The sequence below is a fragment of the Mercurialis annua genome, linkage group LG3 (assembly GCF_937616625.2).
Source record: "Mercurialis annua linkage group LG3, ddMerAnnu1.2, whole genome shotgun sequence".
Lineage (NCBI taxonomy): Eukaryota > Viridiplantae > Streptophyta > Magnoliopsida > Malpighiales > Euphorbiaceae > Mercurialis > Mercurialis annua.
Genome location: NC_065572.1, coordinates 62,184,601 through 62,205,288, shown reverse-complemented (window position 1 = coordinate 62,205,288; position 20,688 = coordinate 62,184,601). Strand labels below are relative to the sequence as shown.

The 20,688-nt window shown below is 34.6% G+C and overlaps 1 protein-coding gene across 1 annotated transcript; it reads left to right on the top strand.

Annotated features, from left to right (window-relative positions):
• The first annotated feature begins 4,854 nt into the window (after positions 1–4,854).
• LOC126671318 (uncharacterized) lies at positions 4,855–5,959 on the top strand. The gene is made up of 3 exons (XM_050365082.2): positions 4,855–5,121; positions 5,217–5,375; positions 5,458–5,959. The coding sequence occupies exons 1-3, from the start codon at positions 5,077–5,079 to the stop codon at positions 5,773–5,775; spliced, it is 522 nt and encodes a 173-aa protein (XP_050221039.1). The 5' UTR covers positions 4,855–5,076; the 3' UTR covers positions 5,776–5,959.
• Positions 5,960–20,688: the final 14,729 nt, after the last annotated feature.

Sequence of the window (20,688 nt, the reverse complement as noted above, 5' to 3'; positions counted from 1 at the left end):
ATAGGAGCGGCCCCACTCCACACTCATATAGGTGATTTCATCAAGTTTATATAGCAACTAAATATAAACTATCCGTAAGGACTATGAAATCATTAAGAATTACAAACTCAACCTCACAATAGTTGCTTCTAGTACAACACACACCATAGGAATGAACTAAATCAAAATTTAGTACTAGCAGGACTAACACATGACTTGTTATTACCCGTATGAACCAAATTCATGGGATCTCCAATCACAGAGGTCGGGTTACCATCACGGTTAATACTCAAATTGGCACAAGTTCCATTTCCCTCGATGTTTCAAGGATCATTTTCCTTCCCAAAGGTTTAGTCAGAGGATCGGCCAAATTCAGCTCTGACTTCACATAATCAGTGGACATAATTCCATCCTTTTGCAATTGCTTTACCACATCATGTCTTAGACGTAAATGTCTATTCTTTCCATTGTAAGCCTTATTCTTAGCAATGGCTATTGCCGCTTGGCAATCACAATGCATAGACACTGAAGGAGTTGGTTTTATTCCCAAAGGAATACTGACTAAGAAGTTTTTCAACCACTCAGCCTCATTGCCAGCTAATTCCAGAGCTATAAACTCGGACTCCATAGTAGATTTGGCAATTAACGTTTGCTTAGATGATCTCCAAGCAATCGCACCTTCTCCAAGTGTAAACACATAACCACTAGTGGATTTTGTCTCATCTGAATCAGAGATCCAGTTAGCATCACTGTACCCTTCTAGTACAGCGGGAAATCCACTGTATAGGATACCATAATTCATGGTTCCTCTCAAATATTTCATTAGTCTGACAATGCCATTCCAATGATCACGGTTGGGATTATGAGTATATCTACTCAATCTACACACAGCATAAGCTATGTCAGGTCGAGAGAAATTCATCAGATGCATCAGACTCCCAATAACCTGAGCATACTCAGTTTGAGCCACAGGATCTCCTCTATTCTTCATCAATTGAGTGTTAGCATCATAAGGAGTACTCACAGGTGTGACATCAAAATGTCCAAACTTCTTAAGAAGTTTCTCAACATAATGTCCTTGTGACAGCATAATACTATCACCATTCCTTATGATTTTAACACCCAAAATTACATTTGCTTCACCCATATCTTTCATATCAAATTGAGAAGCAAGAAAAGACTTTGTCTCATGTATTATACCAAGGCATGTACCAAAGATAAGCATATCATCCACATATAAACAAATGATGACAGACTCACTTTCAGTCACTTTAGTATAAACACATTTATCGACATCAATAGAGGAAAATCCATCACTAATCACAACTTGGTCAAATTTCTCATGCCATTGTTTAGGGGCTTGTTTCAAACCATATAATGATTTCAAAAGTTTACAAACTTTGTTCTTTTGTTTTGAAACAACACAACCCTCGGGTTGAGTCATATAAATTTCTTCTTCTAACTCGCCATTTAAAAACGCAGTTTTAACATCCATTTGATGAATAAAAAGTTTATGAATTGAAGCTAAGGCAATTAAAACTCTAATTGAAGCAATTCTAGTTACAGGGGCAAAAGTGTCAAAATAATCAATGTTTGGTTTTTGAGAAAAGCCTTTCGCAACCAATCTAGCTTTATATTTTTCAATTGAACCATCATGATTCATTTTTCTTTTAAAAATCCATTTACAGCCAATGGGTTTTGCGCCAGGAGGCAAATCAACTAAAACCCAAGTATTATTTTGATTAATTGAATCAATTTCAGTTTTAATAGCTTCTTTCCAGAGAACAGATTCAGAAGAGAAAACAGCTTCATTAAAAGTTTGAGGTTCATTATCAACCAAATAAGTATAAAAATCATTTCCAAAAGAATTTTCAATTCTTTGTCTTTTGCTCCGTCTCAACTCCTCAGTAGAGTTCACTGTTATATTTTCAGTTTCATTTTCATTAACAGTGGGCATCTGAGAAATTGACTCAGTCTTTAGTGGATACACATTCTCAAAAAACTCAGCATTTTTAGTTTCAACTATAGTGTTGCAATCAAGTACATCACTTTTCAAAACAAGGAACCTATATGCAGCACTATGTTCAGCATACCCAATAAACATACAATCAGAGGTCTTAGAACCTATTTTTCTTTTCTTAGGGTCAGGCAACATTACTTTAGCTAAACACCCCCACACTTTTAAATATTTCAGGTTAGGTCTATAACCTTTCCACAGTTCATAAGGTGTTTTACCAGTTTTCTTATAGGGTATTCTATTCTGTAAATGACAGGCAGTTAATATTGCTTCACCCCACAAGTTGTCACTAGCAGAAGAACTAACTAATAGTGCATTCATCATTTCTTTTAGGGTTCTATTTTTTCTTTCTGCTACACCATTAGATTCAGGGGAATATGGAGGGGTTACTTCATGTATTATTCCTTCTTTTTCACAGTAGTCATTAAATGCTATGTATTCTCCTCCTCTATCTGATCTAATTCTTTTTATCTTTTTATTAAGTAGGTTTTCAACTTCAGCCTTATAAATTAAAAACATATCAAATGCTTCATCTTTATTTCTTAGCAAATAAACCCTAGCATACCTAGAACAGTCATCTATAAAGGTCACATAATATTTTTTACCACCTCTAGTCATGGTCTGTTTTAGGTCTCCTAAATCAGTGTGAATTAAACTAAGTAGTTCAGATTCTCTAACAATGGAATGACAGGTTTTCTTTGTTGATTTAGCTTCAGCACATATTTGACATTTATCCAAATTCGTTTTATTAATGCCAGAAATTATTCCAATTGATTGCATTTTCTTTATATAGCTAGCATTCACATGTCCTAATCTAGCATGCCATAAATCAATAGAGTCAATAATATAAGCAGAAGGAGATGCAGTCTCTTTTATTATTTCAGCAACATTCAAAACAAATAAACCCTGATTACAATAACCCCTTCCCACAAAGACATTATTTTTTGTCATTACAATCTGGTCAGACTCAAATGACACTTTAACTCCACCCTTACCCATTAGTGCAACAGACAACAAATTAGCCCTAATATTTGGTACATGAAGTACTCCATTCAGAGCCAATGTCTTCCCTGATGTGAGCTTGAGAAGAACCTTTCCTTTTCCAAGAACAGGGGCTGTTCGGGAATCACCAAGGAACACATGTTCTTCTCCATCCCCTACTGGTTTGTAGGAGGAAAAAGCATCTCTGCTTGCACAGATATGCCTGGTAGCACCAGAGTCTACCACCCAATTTCTCGCATCAGCCACCAGATTCACTTCAGAAATGACTGCAGCAACTATGTCATCTCCTTCAACCAAATTCGCATTTGGCTTAGGAGGATTGCCATTTCTCATTCTTTTTCTGCATTGAGCTGCAAAGTGACCTGGCTTTCCACACACAAAACAGGTACTCTTTTTCTTAAAAGCAGTGGAGTTAGCAACCTTGGGCATGTAATCGGAATTCACAACTACAGGGGGTTTTTGATCATACCTCTTGAAGTTCCCCTTGCTTTGCACCATGTTTGCCCTTGCTGTTAGTGCCTTATTTCGGGCAGCTTTGATCTCCTTTCGGTTCGTCTCCTCAATGATGATGTGAGTGATCAGTTCCTGCAAAGTAAGCTGTTTATGCTTATGTTTCAGATTCTGCTTATAGTCATTCCACGATTGAGGCAGTTTCTCAATCAGAATTCCAGCAACGAATTCCTCAGGGAGTGCAATCGATTCTCCTTTAAGATCCTCCAGCAGTTTGTGGTATTCATTAATCTGCGAAATCATATCCTTATCCTCGGCCATCGTCCATTTGTAAAAGTTGCCAATTACAAACTTCTGTTTGCCAGCATCCTCAGCCGTGTACTTGCTGATCATGGACTCCCATATCTGTTTTGCTTCCTTGTACGCACAATAAACGTCAAAAAGTTCATTAGATAATGTACTGATTATTGTGTGTCGACAAACCTTATTGGCATAAAGCCATGTTTCGGACTCCTTGACAGCAGTAGGGAGTGGTTTTGCCTCGGTTAATGCAGAGGCAACACCATGCATGTCGAGAACAGTGAAGATCCGCTCCTGCCATCGCCGAAAGTTTTCACCGTCAAAGACTTGTATCTTTGAGATGTCTGGAAAGGGTTTGGCGTATGGAACGGCAGCCATTAAGGTCGGCGGAACGACACCAGTTGGAACGGCAACCGTAGGTGGAGCGTCGTTCTTACGTTGATTTCTCTTACGTTTCAGTCGGTTAATTGTATCAATGTATTTGAAACTTGTTGTACAATATTTAGAATGAACAGAGTGTATTTAAGCTCGAGGCGTGATGTCACTGCCCTAAAAGTATATCGAAGTATACTCCAGGATACAACAGCTCTTCTACGTAAATTGTAGGCGCAGGAGAAGCAGTGGTTAATATATGATCAAAAATTGATCAACCCTAATCCAGCAAGTTTAAATTTAAAATAACAGATAGAAAAATATTTTTTAGTTGCTAAAAATCCGAGAGTGGAGATAATGGAGGTTAAAGCTAATCAGAAGTTAATTAAACGTGTTTAATTGCTCAGTCAATGTTTTTTACTTAGTCAAAATATAGCCTTCTCATATAAGGCTTAAATCATAAAAATAAAAATAATTAATTTCGGGTAACAAAAAAATTTAATCAAGCCTTGGACTAAGTCCACTTGATTTGCAACATCCACCCACACCCAAGTCCAACTCCGAAGGGGGGGGGGGGCGCGAGGCCATTCCCTTCCCTCCAACACACTTATAAGCCCATAAAGGGTTTTCACTTATAAACTCATGTATAGTCTTTTAAATTTCCAATGTGGGACTTTTGCCTTTTGAAATAACTCTTTAAAAACAAAACTTACAACAAAACTTTCATCTCCAAATGTCCTTTACTCGAAAGACTCTCTATTAAAAGCTGTACCAATATTGATAACATCGATATTGACATTTCTTATCTTAAATTCTTTCAGTTCTATGGTTCTTTTAAGTCCATATGTTTTAGAAATGTTGGTCATCATCTTTCAACACTTATAGTTGATAACAGCACAAATGATGTAAAAAATTTCGTACGCGAGACCTCTGATCCTATCAAGCTTTTTGAATGTATGCCTGTCGTTGAGCACTTGCGTCTCGGATATCATTTTGTGGAGGTAAGCCACTTTGTATGGATATTTGCTAATTCTGTAATGTTGATTTACTTGGCTATTTCTAATTGCTTTTTTTGTATTCCTGCATTTTCTTCAAGTACCTTTATGCTGGAACAATGCCGACTGAACTTTCAGCTTCTCTTAGCTGTCTTAAAGTTCTTGAACTGCCAAGTATATGTTTTCGGTGTATGAGTGAGATCTCTGTTGTTCTTTGCTTGATTGTGAGCTCTCCTAACTTAGAGAAGCTTGAGATTGTGGTAATTTTCTATTTGTTCTCTATTGCTTTCTACCTAATCTTTCATATTTTCTATCAAAACTGATGTTTGATGTGTTTTTTAGTTTGTTGCGACTTCGGGTAAAATAATACCTCTTGCTCCGAAACTTTTAAAGGTAGCAGACCTGTTAGAAAACGCACTAAAAAAGCTTCGAGTGGTGAAGATGAAGCTCTCAGACAAAAAAGAAGTAAGACCTGAACTGGAATTTCTAAAGTTTCTTTTGGCTGAATCAGTAGTACTTGAAAAGATGTTAATACAGCCTGCTGAAGGAACAACTGCAGAGGAAGGATTTAAGATTTTGAAAAAGATAATTCGATTTCAACGTTCATCAAAGAAAGCAGACATTTTGTACTTAGATTGTGACGGTGATGGCGAATGTTGATTTTGATAGTTAGGATTTCGGAAAATTAGATCATTTTCAGGTGGAATTAGTCGAAATTTGTACTTTGATCACTTCAAGATTATTCGTAGCAGTTAATTGCAGTAAAAACAAGAATATCATCTTGCATAGCAAATCAATTTGTTCAGTCTGAGTTAGTAGTTTGATCGGATAATCTACAGGACAAAGTAAATTGATAATAAAATTAGTTTTTATTTTAAATTTCCAATGCTTATAAATTAATGAAGTAAATTGATATTTAAGTCATTCTTTTAGTATGGTTACGCTGAGATTCAATAGAATTTGTAAGCTACCAAGTGAAATTATATAGAATGTGACCAATTCAAGAAGCAGAGTCAAGAGAAGAGTCTTGTCTTCAGGAAGTAAGGTTACAATTATTAAATGGTAGAGTTTGTCCAGTTTTTGTAGCCGAATCGCCTGCACTCGAAACAATATTTTGACAATGCGTTTGGGGGGTATCCCTTCACTTTGATTCAAGACCAAAGTTTACTCCTTAAATGGATTTGAAAATTGATCACTTCTGATTAATCTTTTATATGGTTTCTGGTTGTTCGAGATAGTTCTTCCATTTGTTGGTTATATAATTAACACAAATAACAAAATCGTTTAACCAATTTGATTCAATTTTCTATCCACAGTATATATTTGTCAATTTTGACATAATTGCGGATTTATTATTTTGTTTGTCGACGAATACTTCAGTAATGTGGCAAAGATTATTATTTATTTATGCAGCATGTGGAGTGAGCGGAGCACTGTACACATTGATGCTATGTTTGACGGGGTGTTCGTGTATGTATTCATGCTTTTACCGATCAAAATTGAGGGGCCATTTTTTCTTGGAGGACAGTCCTTGTACGGACTGTTGTGTTCATTGTTTTTGTGAAGAACGTGCATTGTGCCAAGAATATAGAGAACTTAAGAATCGCGGCTTCGACATGTCTATAGGTAAATTTATTTTTTCTTTATTGATCCCTTAACTTTACATTAATTATGAAATTAGAAAAATAGATAATTAATAGTTTTTTGTTGAATAAAAGACTAATTCGGTCTTTAAATTTGTGACTTAGGATCAAATAATTAACTCATTTTTGGTCATTTGATCAATTAAGAATAAAAATTAGACCAATTAAAAATAAGATTGTACAATATGATCAAAGTAAGAGATGAGAATGATCTAATTTTGTCATTAACTTATTTGAAAATGGAGAAAATTGTTTTTAATTTACCTAAGAACATAAAATATTTTTTTAATTAATCAAAGTAGTTGTGAGTTATTGATTTTAAATTATAAAATTAAAAACTGGTTTCATTCTTTTATTTTATTTTATTTTTAATGTGTTGACATAAAATTATTTGTTGTTTTATATGTAATGAAATAGGTTGGCATGGAGAATTTGGCAATGGAGAAATAGCACTGTGATTGGAAAGAAGAACATGGCTGTCTGTGAGGTGATTAAAGATATTAACCGTCGAGTTGAGTATATCAAGATAGCTGTGGATAAGAAGATGTTGTTCAGTCAAACCAGACTTGAGAAGAGGGTGATTCAAATAGGCTGGTCTTGTCCTCCAGATTTATGGGTAAAAATTAATACAGATGGGGCGTTTAACTCAGTGACTGGAATTGCTAAGGCCGGAGGTATTATTAGAAATTGCAGGGGTCAGTGGCTCGCAAGCTTCTCTTCTACGCTTGGCGAAGGTTCAGTATTAGAAGCAGAATATAGGGGGATGTTCTTAGGCCTGCAGTTGGCTTGGAAGATGGGTTTACAAAAGATTCTCCTTGAGGTTGACAGCAAATCTGCGGTAGACAAAATTTTCAGCCGAACAGAAGCAGCTCATTTGTCTAACATTGTAACTGCTATTCGCGATCTTATTAATAGAAGTTGGGAGGTTAAAGTGTGCCATATCTACAGGGAAGCGAATTTTGCGGCAGATCACTTGGCGTCTATTAGTGATGACTACATTATTGGTAGTACGTATCATGAGAGTCCTCCTCCGAGTCTTATATCTTGGATCTTACATGATCTCTATGGTACTGTTTATGATAGGAATGTAAGTTTATAGTCTTTAGGCTTTGCCTCTTCCCCTTGTAACAAAAAAAAAAAAAAATAGGTTGGCATGGGAATATGGAAAGGCATAAAAGATTGGTTGCAACGGCTCCTGCAACTTGAAGGAGGGATGACTAGATAGAGATCTGTTTAAATTTTATTTACTCTATTTTATTATTGTGGTTTTTATTGTTTCGCCGTACAGTGTTAAAAATAATCCCATATTATTTATGAAAACAAATATAAATGAATTTATTAGAGTAAATATTCAACCACCTATTAATTAGTTTTAGTTATAATTAGGTCACGGTTGAAGCTAAACACTCGCATAAGCATGTGCATTGTCACATTCTCACCTATATAAAATCAATTACTCCCACTAATATTTCTAATATACAGTGACTTTATTTTAATTTTGATGAATTCCGTAATAAAGTGTGAAACATATACAGATTTTTTTAAATGTTTTGATGATGAATGAATATGTTTAATAAACCTTAAAAATACGTCTCACATGAGTCATGTTATGCGTATTTACTCCCTCAGGTCCATAATATTTATCGCATTTGACCATTTCACATAGATTAAGAAAATAATAAATATGTCTTGATTTGTGTATAGTTTTACTAAATTGTCCATATTAATTACCACTTGTTTTATGTTTGACTAGTTCTTTTAACCTTACAAAGTATTTATTGCTAGGGATAATTTTAGAAAAATAGCAATTAAAGCTTTCTTAAAACTCTAATGTGACAAATATTATGGACCAAAAGAAATTCTCAAATGCAACAAATATTATGGACCGGAGGGAGTAAAATTTATGAGAAAATTAAGAGAAATATTTTGATTAGAACATATGTCACTTTGATTCAATAATATTTTATTTATATTAATTATATGCAGTTAATAAATAAAAAGAGAATAAAATAAATTTTTATTCTTATCCTTATGATAATATATCCAAAACTACAAAAACGTTAATATTTCAAAAATTATTTTCTTAAAACTTATCAAAATTTTAATATATTTTTTTTGATGAATTTGTAAGTATATTAAAGCCACAAAAGGGCAAAGCTAACTCCCCAAAGTTTTCGCACAAAAGTATCACCGTCTCTACAATGAACTATAGGCTACAACTTTGAGGACTAGCAAAGAACACAAGTCTTAGATTAGAATACAATGTGGATTTTTAAAGAAATCCAAACCCGTATAAGAAAAACTCCTATTGCTATTCTTAAAAAGAAAGCAAGCCTTAGTATAAAATGATTTATTTTAAAAATAACTTAAGACACTAATCATATAATCAGTCTAGTTCTTTATCTTTTCTATCTTCGTAATTAAACTGTAAAATATAAAAGGGTTAATTGCAAATTAATACACAAACTTTACCCCAATTTGCAATTACAACACGAACTTTAAAACTTGGCAAATTGGTACATCGATTTTCATTTTTTGGCGAATTGATACACCGAACTGGAAAAACACTAACGTGGACATTGTCATATACAGCCACGTGTTTTTGTATGATTGGTCGGTGTACTAATTTGTCAAAAAATGAAAGTTGGTGTATTAAATTGCCAAGTTTCAAAGTTCGTGTTGTAATTGCAAATTAGGTAAAATTCGTGTATTAATTTGCAATTAACCCAATATAAATTTATAGAACCAAATTGAAATGATTTTGTTCGGGAAATATTTGTTAATTTTGACATAATTTTAAATATATCAATTTGGGAAAAAGAATGAGATTATTTTACAAATACCGAAAAAAATGAAAATATTTACAAAGATACTAGCATTTTTTTAACAGAAATATAAAAAATTAATTATAAAATTATAAATTTTCAAAAAATATTTACAAGACTACAACTTTTTTGTATACACATATAATCTGTATATTATCTATATAATCCGTATATAATACGAATTATATACAAATTATATACGTCTTTTTTAAAAGAAAATTCAAATCTATTAGATTTGAAAATTCAATCCGTATATAATCCGTATATATATACTCCCTCCGTCCCATTCTAATTACCAAATTTTCTATTTTTGGTGTCCCATTCTAATTGAAAACTTCTATTTATAGAATATTTTTCACACTATTTTTCTTCTTTTACCCTCATCAATTAATGCATTTAAAAAGCATTTTTCTAAAAAGTGGTGAAGCATTATAATGTAATATGAGGATATAAAAGTAAAGTTATTAAAATTTCTTAAACAATGTGCAATTGAAATTTCCTCAATTAGAATGGGACAGAGGGAGTACAATTTTTTTAAAATCAGATATAAAAATAAAAATTCCAGATCTGAAAAACGAAGGAGATGAGGATGAAGACGAACTGAAAATTCAAATCACGAATCATATACAATAAATCTTAGATCTATACATACAACAAGAACAAAATTCTAGATCTAGACATACAAATCTTAGATCTAAACATACGAATATGATTTCATATCGTTTGAAATCTGCTTTTATGAAATAAATACGAACGGCGTCGTGAGGAGTGCAGAGGAACAACGGCGAGATTGTGAGGGAGGGCACGGCGGCGGCGGCGAGCGAAGCAGCAAAGGCAGCAGCGACGAACGGAGCAGCGGGGGCGGCGTAGAGAGGGTGCGGTAGCGAGTGGAGGAGAAGAAAAGTAGATTGTGGTGGTGATTATATAAGATGAAGATTGATGTTAGTGGTGGTGGATGTTAATGGAGAAAAGGAGAAAATAAAATTAAGTTTTGAGTGGAGAAGATGAAAAAAAAATGGAGAAATAATATTTTTGTTGATAAAAAAGATAAGGTTGTATATTTGAAAATATGAAAAACACTCTTATAAAGAGAAAGTATAAGATGACATATTTGTAAATATTTTACCTTATTATATTATAGAGTGTAAATATTTTTTCTTCGGTAGCCGTCAATGGCTTAATTTTTCTATTGACGGTAGTCACCCCTTTTATTTATATTATTTTAGTTTCATAGAATATAATAAATAGCCAATTCTTTTTCATATTTCTGACGGATTAAAATTTATCACGAAGTGCAATTCAATTATCAAGAAGCGACGATAGATTGAAGATCTTTCATATGAGGTATACTAGTTTTATTTATTTTTTATAGTTTGTCTTTTTTTATGAATGTTTTACTTTGTCCTTTCTTTATGAAAGGTTTGTTGTCCTTTTGTCACGACCCGATTTCCGCCTCGAAACTTGAGCCGAGACCGGCGCTAGGGAATGGGAATGGTTGTTCCGAAACCCGTAGCAAGCCTAAAACCTCTATAAATTTTTCGCAAATATAAATCTAGATCGTACATCGCGTACGACCCGTTTTCAGAAAACACCATTAAAATAATTGTTTTTCCGTTTAACGGGGAAAACACATTCTGAAAATATTCATATAAGCGAAATCGCGTTTTCAGAAATGCTGGTTGAATAACCCTAGTTATTCTGACCCACGCGCATTTCTGAAAACCGGTGCGGTGGTACAGGGACTTGGCTCACGTGCCTTGCCTCATAGGCAGCCCTGTCTAAAACCGCGCACCCGAACAATATGTTTAATAAAATATATTGAACACTTTCCTTTTCAAAGCGTTATATCAAACATATTAAAAACATGCACAGCAGGCACACAAACGTAAGGCCAGCTAAACTACACACAGTGTCTTTGCAGACCAAAAACACGAAGCTTGGCCCACCCGTAGGGGACACCATAAAACACCATATGCCTATTGAGTAGCCACTTATTAGAGCTAGACAAAGTCAGGTTCCTATCAGAGTATATAGACAGGGGAACCATGACGTGGCCACAGGCATATCAAACATATATACACTATTGCAGCATCTAAGAGTTTAAAGTGTTATTTACATAACAACAGGATAAGCTTCCTTGATGAAAAAGGGTGGAGCTCGACCAGACCCGGTAGCTAGGTACCTGAAAATGATAAACAACAACGGGGTCAGAAATATAAATATTTCTGAGTGAGTAGATAGGTTTACAGTTAAATACCAAAATCGCGTATAAACAAAATATCGGTATATAAAAATATTACCAGTCCTCGATCCAAATGAAACCCTAATCCTGATTACGTTATAATGCTATCATATATATAATGCATATGCACAACTCTTGTTTAATACAGGATGAGCTGTATACTTATGTATCACAGCCATCTTGACTCTGTATAGGGTTGCTGGGTCTATACACCGCTAGGTCTGGAACTTAATCCTGTGGTTGTGGTCAGACTGCTCGCTAGTTGGTCGGACTAAACACACAAAGCAAACAGGATAAAACACATCAATATATGTTTCCTATAAAACTTCTAGGTCCTTAAACCCATATCTAGGTCAAACATATAATCATATAACACGTAACACTTATGGTCTGTTTTCTTTTAAAACCATATTATAAATTCTCGTTTTGAGAAAACGTTCTAACTTCACTTTAGAAGTTATTTTAGGTATCGCAATACCTAAAGAAAACCATTTATAGTATAGACCTCATTGTCAAAATAATTCTCGGTCATATACTAAGTATTTAGCAACTCAATTGCTAAATCTTTAAAACCGTTTAAACGTTGACTTTAACTCTTTTAAAGTCCATTATAAACGTTTAACTTTACTTTTAAAATCTCTTTTTAAATGTCTTTAGGTTTAGGTTATAAAAACTTTTCATTTTCTTCTAACACAAGTTATCGTTTTTAAATAATTAACTTTGGTTTAAAAATATTTATTAAAAATGTTTTAGGTTCGGTTGGAAAACACCTCGGGTTATTAGGCGAAAGCACGTCGGAATCGCCCCCGGAAATTCCTCCGAAAAGCCCGAAGAAAATCGACCCCCGACTGCTCGTCGGGGCAACTGTGCGCCCGCACAGCTTAATGTGCGCCCGCACACTTATGCTGTGCGGTCGCACGGCGTCGCACAGCACAGTGTGCGCCCGCACACTGTGCTGTGCTTCCGCACATACCCGGAATTGAATTTCCGGGACCTCCCGTCCTGCTTAAAACGTCCAAAAACACTATTCTAACGTCCACAACCACGTATACACAATTCAAAATCAATACGGACGTTTAAAACGATAATTCAATACGATAACTGTTTATAAACGAGTTTATAAATTGAAATAAACGTTTAATACAGATATAATACCTCGATTACGTGAGTAATCGTTGAAGAAATTGAGTTAGAATCGAGAAACGGATCGACGGCGCGAAACCCTAATCGTCACCGTGCTTCAGAGCTTAAGCAGCTCAATATATTCTTTCAGAATGAAAGAATGAAGGCTCTGCCTTCAATTTGTTAAGTTAGGTTTATATATATAGTAATGGCTAAAGTGCAGTTTAGTACTAGCTCAATCATGTACTTTAAACCAACTTCTAAACTAGTCGTTCGTAGCCAAAACGGAAACGACTTCCAAATTTCGTGAAAATTTTACCAAAAATCTAATAAAATATAAAAAGAACAAAAATATTATTTTTATTCCCATCCGACTTATATTTTATTCTTAATAAATCATTTTCAATTTATTAAGCCTGCATTGACTGCGCTTGATAAAATTTCTGCTTCCAAATTTTATCAAATTTTCACGATAACCTTTTTAAAATATTTCGCGAATATTAGCACTAAAAATTTTCGCTAGGAACTTATGAATTATTCTAAACCCAATTCATAAATCCATATTATCACCGTTAATTATATAGTTAATCAAATTTAAATTCTAAAAATTTAAATTTGTAATCCTATAGCCATAATAAAAATTTAGGGACACTTGTAAATTAAATTTATCTTTAAATTTAATTTACTTACTCCCGTCTAATAAAATATTAGACACGTGGCTATATTTTAATTCTTAAATTTTCGGGTTATTACATTCTCTCCCCCTTATATAAATTTGTACTCGAATTTACATATACTTACTTTTCACTTATAATCCAAACTTCACTTATACTTAATCTCACTTCATGCTTCGGAAAGCATAGCACCATTTTGACTGGCATCTTCAATCATATCCCTCTTCCTTACTGTATCTTATCATCTGTTTGAACTTCCGTTCAGCTACAGATTATCCACTTTTATACTTCTCTTGATCCTATAACTCGTATAGAGTATCTTTTACTCCTTAGCTTAGCGTCTTTCAACGAACCCAAGGACTAATCTCTAGTCTCTTTCTTGCTAAGTGATCCAAATAGGTTGGTATAAGTTAATACCATTTAATTTACTCCAAGGTTATCATAAAACTAGGTTACCTTTGCTAGCTTTCGATAACTCCACTTTTAATATACCACCTTTGTCGCACATATTTATTTACTTTATTTTTCTTTCTTTTGTTTTCTTTTCGACCTTAGTTGTTTGTTTATGGCTCATTTTATTATTGAGATGACTTTTAGTATGTTTTATGATTACAGTTTCATAAACTAACTATTCATCTTTTAGTTTCCTTACATTTCTATACCTTGTATAGAATGTCCTTTATTTTCTTCCTCAATCTATAGTAACTTCCTGTTACAGATTGAGTAACTGATCTTCTCTTTTGCCGGAATGTAGCTGTATAGGTGTGAGTGCGGTTATAATCTAATCATCTCCTATGAAACACTTTCTAACTTACTCCATATACATAGCATCCTTATTCACAGCTAACAGTTTTCATAACTGCATTATAGCTGTTACTATCATATTTAATTAACTGACTATCAACTTTAGCTCCACTTTTCAAAATATTTTAAACTTAAACAAAATGTTCATTAAATATTTTCCACTTTTAGTCGGCCATGCATTATGCATTTCTAGCCCGACACCTAAAATACATGTACACTACATGTACGTTCCGTTACCAGTCAGCCTAGACTTTACAGTCATAAGGCTCGGTTCTCGGAATATATCTTTTGAAATTACTGTCTCAATACAGTTTTCAAATTCATTTTTATACATATATGGAGCTTATGTTGATACTTCCAAGCTAACTAAAGTTTATACTTATTATCGTGATCACTTGCACTTTTGGCTCACTGCCAAAATTCACGCAAGTTTCACAACATCAACTCCATCTTCGAGCATCATATAACGCCTCGTTCAACGATCGCAACGGTTAAAACTTAGATAACCATCTTGGGATTATCATATCCCAATATCAAACCGATCTAACGGTTCGATTACTAGTTACTGGGGTTTTACCATACTCTGTTAGTTTCCAGATAACATCTGAAACTTACTCCTTCGGTTCACTATTTTTATTTCTTTCTCACCTTGATAACATTTCCATCTATGTTAATCCAAGGTTTATTATACTATTTAAGTATATTGTTTATTCATTAAGTAATTAATAATTATTTATTAATGAATACTTTCTTTGACACGACTTCACAAAGTCTGTCAGTCGTTAACATAATCAACGACTCTCTTTATTCAAATCAGAACTAGTAGTGTAACTACTTGGTTCTGAGAATTATTTTCCTTTTCATCATCTTTCTTTTAACTATTCGTTGTTGTTTATTGGTTACATGCTGAGGTTTACTCCTCTCAGACTTATGGGTTTTGGTTTATCTAACCACTCGTTTGGATTTAAGAGATATGTCCTTTACTGACATCTGCTTTGTCTGTAAGACCAATCTCAGATCCATTTTAATTAAACACATACGTATGACTTTATTCACCGACAGTTGCTTGAAGTCAAACTAACTGAGTTGTGTTTAATTAGATCCTACTCTCTCTTATCTTAATCGCAATTATCTTCTATTATCTACTCTTGAACTTTTATTTATCATAAAAATCCATCACTAGACTTACCTCTTAGTCTATCTTAGAGTAAGAATGTAAATTCTTACTTCCTACTCTTCTCAATCCTTAGTAATTTCTGATGTTTCGGAATGAAACATTAGAATCCAGATCTTTATTGTTTATTATGAACAATAAAAATCACAACATCTTATCTTCGCTATTTTGTATCCTACCTTGACTTTATTACAGAGTTTTCGTTCAAATACGCTTACATTTTAAAACAAATACAGTTTGTTTTGTAAACAAATTGTTTCTCAACAATTTATTTTCACAAAATTTTATTTTATAAACAAATGGTTTCTCAAACCAATCGTTTCAAACATATGTCCATATACACATATTCACCCATATATATAAGTATATGTGTGTACCAGCTGTATTTTCTTTAAATTCATCTCTTTAAAATTGTGAATCTAACAATTCACATTTTAAAACTTTTGTACAATCGTGGCTCAGGGTGATGACATCTCTCATCCCCAAAGAGTTGCTATACAATCCTCTTTCTTTTTGATATACAATATACATGATGCATGTCATAACAAAATCATTTTGTATAAGTATATGGAATTCAAGTATTCCTTTTTCTATAGTGATTGTTGCAATATGCATTCATGATGCATCTGAGCACAATAATACATTCTTTTAAAACAAAACTGCAATACTCACTTTGTAAGCTTTTTTCAAACTACTTCTCTGTAACATTTCAAGTTTCTTAATCTTAATAATTTGTCCTCACATTAGGATTATTATTGCTTCACATCATTTGGTTGATTATCAATAATTATTGATTTCTATTTTAAGGATGCACGTTTCTAACATCCCTAACTTATCAATTCTCATTTATCATTTACTTTTAATGTTTACTTACATGTGTATCTCTTTTTGTTTAAGGATATAATTTATATCTGTAGTTTATGTTTTTCAATTCTAATGCGAATATTGAAAACCTATAAACATACTAACTTAAACATTAAACACATAACTAAACATTAACTGACGATGATCGCGAAGACGGAAACGCCTCACGAATCATCGGGCCTTTACCTCGCCCTCCGCGGAATTTCAGTTTTCCCTTATCCTTTCCCCCTCGCGGAACAAAGTAGGGGTTGTAGTGCCTCGCAGGTCCAGAGTTTCCTACCCTAGAAAATGTAGCAGTAGGTTCTTCAGGTTTGGTGTAATAGTACGGCTGGAGGGGTATGTCGTTCCTCCTCAACTTACTCTCTATCTGCTTTGCACGTCCAGCCAGATATGCTACAGAATCAGACATTACCGCCATGAGTTCCTCGAACTCAGGCCCTAAACCTTTGACGTACCTACTTGCAACTTCCTCACTATCACGAACTAACTCGGGTACTTCTTCACATAAACGCATAAACTCAACAGTGTATGCCTCCACATTCAAATCTTCCCTAGTATACTTGTCCATATAATCCCTCAGCCTATCCAAACTTTGGTTCTCTTGCACCTCCCACTCGCTCACGTATTCCCACGACTGATTCGGCGAGTGTCTTATTTGCTGTTGAACCCTCCTTAGATGGTCCACCTCAGCTAAGAACTTTTTTACCTTAAATCTCAGATAAGCTGATGTAGCAGTCGACTCAGACACAGAGCTATGGCTATTTCCAGTACTGTTTATGTCTTCATTCAACATTCTCTCTAACTCCTCTACTCCAATAGCATCCTCCCATATGTCCATGTCACATGCTGATGTTGAGTCAACAGCCTCTAAAAGAACAGATGTATCATGTATAACAGGCAAACCTAGTACATTATGTGGATCAGACCCCACATGCGTATGAGCTCTACTAGGCCCAGACATACTGAAACACATGAAATTTTCAGCGTAAGTACCGTATGTAATAGTTATAGAAGAATCACATTTTCATATAACAGGTATCAACTATTAAACCTATATAAACAAAACACATAACAATCAAACACTATTCAGAGAAAATCGAACTATTTTCTCGAACAAAAATTCAGAGGAAATCTTCGCTTTGTCCTGTGTTCTAATAGAACCATTCTCCTCGAATAATGGTCATCTGTTCTGACCATTCCACTTCATGATTGTAACATGTTTCCAACTTTAGGAACATCTCACATGCTCCATCAGTTATAACATGTCCGAACACAAGAACAACTCATGTGTTCCTGATCAAAACATCAATACATACTACACACATGTATAGCTGCTATCTATAGCTGAATGTATTCAATAACTGACAACTGATCAAGACATGACTAGAATCCTATATTGCTGCAATAGTTTACTAGGAATTCTTATGACTTCTAGTACCTCTACTTAGCATATATCAGCAACAATACTTCAGACATTCAAGTCCTAAAACATTGCTCTGATACCACATTTGTCACGACCCGATTTCCGCCTCGAAACTCGAGACGAGACCGGCGCTAGGGAATGGGAATGGTTGTTCCAAAACCCGTAGCAAGCCTAAAACCTCTATAAATTTTTCGCAAATATAAATCTAGATCGTACATCGCGTACGACCCGTTTTCAGAAAACACCGTTAAAATAATTGTTTTTCCGTTTAACGGGGAAAACACATTCTGAAAATATTCATATAAGCGAAATCGCGTTTTCAGAAATGCTGGTTGAATAACCCTAGTTATTCTGACCCACGCGCATTTCTGAAAACCGGTGCGGTGGTATAGGGACTTGGCTCACATGCTTTGCCTCGCAGGCAGCCCTGTCTAAAACCGCGCACCCGAACAATATGATTAATAAAATATATTGAACACTTTCCTTTTCAAAGCGTTATATCAAACATATTAAAAACATGCACAGCAGGCACACAAACGTAAGGCCAGCTAAACTACACACAGTGTCTTTGCAGACCAAAAACACGAAGCTTGGCCCACCCGTAGGGGACACCATAAAACACCATATGCCTATTGAGTAGCCACTTATTAGAGCTAGACAAAGTCAGGTTCCTATCAGAGTATATAGACAGGGGAACCATGACGTGGCCACAGGCATATCAAACATATATACACTATTGCAGCATCTAAGAGTTTAAAGTGTTATTTACATAACAACAGGATAAGCTTCCTTGATGAAAAAGGGTGGAAGCTCGACCAGACCTGGTAGCTAGGTACCTGAAAATGATAAACAACAACGGGGTCAGAAATATAAATATTTCTTAGTGAGTAGATAGGTTTACAGTTAAATACCAAAATCGCGTATAAACAAAATATCGGAATATAAAAATATTACCAGTCCTCGATCCAAATGAAACCCTAATCCTGATTACGTTATAATGCTATCATATATATAATGCATATGCACAACTCTTGTTTAATACTGGATGAGCTGTATACTTATGTATCACAGCCATCTTGACTCTGTATAGGGTTGCTGGGCTGGAACTTAAATCACTGCCACCTCAGGACTACCCATTAGGTTTAAGCCGCTTAGCAAGCATCTGGCTTAAAACCTAATCTCAATATGTATGCTTATAATATTTACCTCTCATCTAGTTCATTAACACCGGTGATCACACAGTCCTATTGTTGCCCAATAGATAGCTCGTTTCAGTGGATCTTCCTTGGCTAAGTTTCATACTTAGTGCGATTTATGGAGTTAAAACAATTGATTACTAATATTCAAAAGTAAACAAATGAACTCACAAACACTAGGTCTGGAACTTAATCCTGTGGTTGTGGTCAGACTGCTCGCTAGTTGGTCGGACTAAATACACAAAGCAAACAGGATAAAACACATCAATATATGTTTCCTATAAAACTTCTTGGTCCTTAAACCCAGATCTAGGTTAAACATATAATCATATAACACGTAACACTTATGGTCTGTTTTCTTTTAAAACCATATTATAAATTCTCGTTTTGAGGAAACGTTCTAACTTCACATTAGAAGTTATTTTAGATATCGCAATACCTAAAGAAAACCATTTATAGTATAGACCTAATTGTCAAAACAATTCTCGGTCATATACTAAGTATTTAGCAACTCAATTGCTAAATCTTTGAAACCGTTTAAACGTTGACTTTAACTCTTTTAAAGTCCATTATAAACGTTTAACTTTACTTTTAAAATCTCTTTTTAAAAGTCTTTAGGTTTAGGTTATAAAACCTTTTCACTTTCTTCTAACACAAGTTATCGTTTTTAAATAATTAACTTTGGTTTAAAAACATTTATTAAAAATGTTTTAGGTTCGGTTGGAAAACACCTCGGGTTATTAGGCGAAAGCACGTCGGAATCGCCCCCGGAAAGTCCTCCAAAAAGCCCGAAGAAAATCGACCCCCGACTGCTCGTCGGGGCAGCTGTGCGCCCGCATAGCTTAGTGTGCGCCCGCACACTTATGCTGTGCGGCCGCACAGCACAGTGTGCGCCCGCACAGCACAGTGTGCGCCTGCGCACTGTGCTGTGCGGTCGCACAGTGGGCTGTGCTTCCGCCCAGCCCCGGAATTGAATTTCCGGGACCTCCCGTCCTGCATATAACGTCCAAAAACACTATTCTAACGTTCACAATCACGTATACACAATTCAAAATCAATACGGACGTTTAAAACGATAATTCGATACGGTAACCGTTTATAAACGAGTTTATATTCGAAATAAACCGAAATAAACGTTTAATACGGATATAATACCTCGATTACGTGAGTAATCGTTAAAAAAATTGAGTTAGAATCGAAAAACGAATCGACGGCGCGAAACCCTAATCGTCACCGTGCTTCATAGCTTAAGCAGCTCAATATATTCTTTCAGAATGAAAGAATGAAGGCTCTGCCTTCAATTTGTTAAGTTAGGTTTATATATATATATAGTAATGGCTAAAGTGCAGTTTAGTACTAGCTCAATCATGCACTTTAAACCAACTTCTAAACTAGTCGTTCGTAGCCAAAACGGAAACGACTTCCAAATTTCGTGAAAATTTTATCAAAAATCTAATAAAATATAAAAAGAATAAAAATATTATTTTAATTCCCATCCGACTTATATTTTATTCTTAATAAATCATTTTCGATTATTAAGCCTGCATTGACTGCGCTTGATAAAATTTCTGCTTCCAAATTTTATCAAATTTTCACGATAACCTTT

Excerpts from the sequence above, each read along its gene's own strand:
- LOC126671318 (XM_050365082.2), top strand. The coding sequence starts at position 5,077 with ATGCCTGTCGTTGAGCACTTGCGTCTCGGATATCATTTTGTGGAG. Across the intron at positions 5,122-5,216 it reads TCGGATATCATTTTGTGGAG|TACCTTTATGCTGGAACAAT; the intron begins GTAAGCCACTTT and ends ATTTTCTTCAAG. Across the intron at positions 5,376-5,457 it reads TAGAGAAGCTTGAGATTGTG|TTTGTTGCGACTTCGGGTAA; the intron begins GTAATTTTCTAT and ends TGTGTTTTTTAG.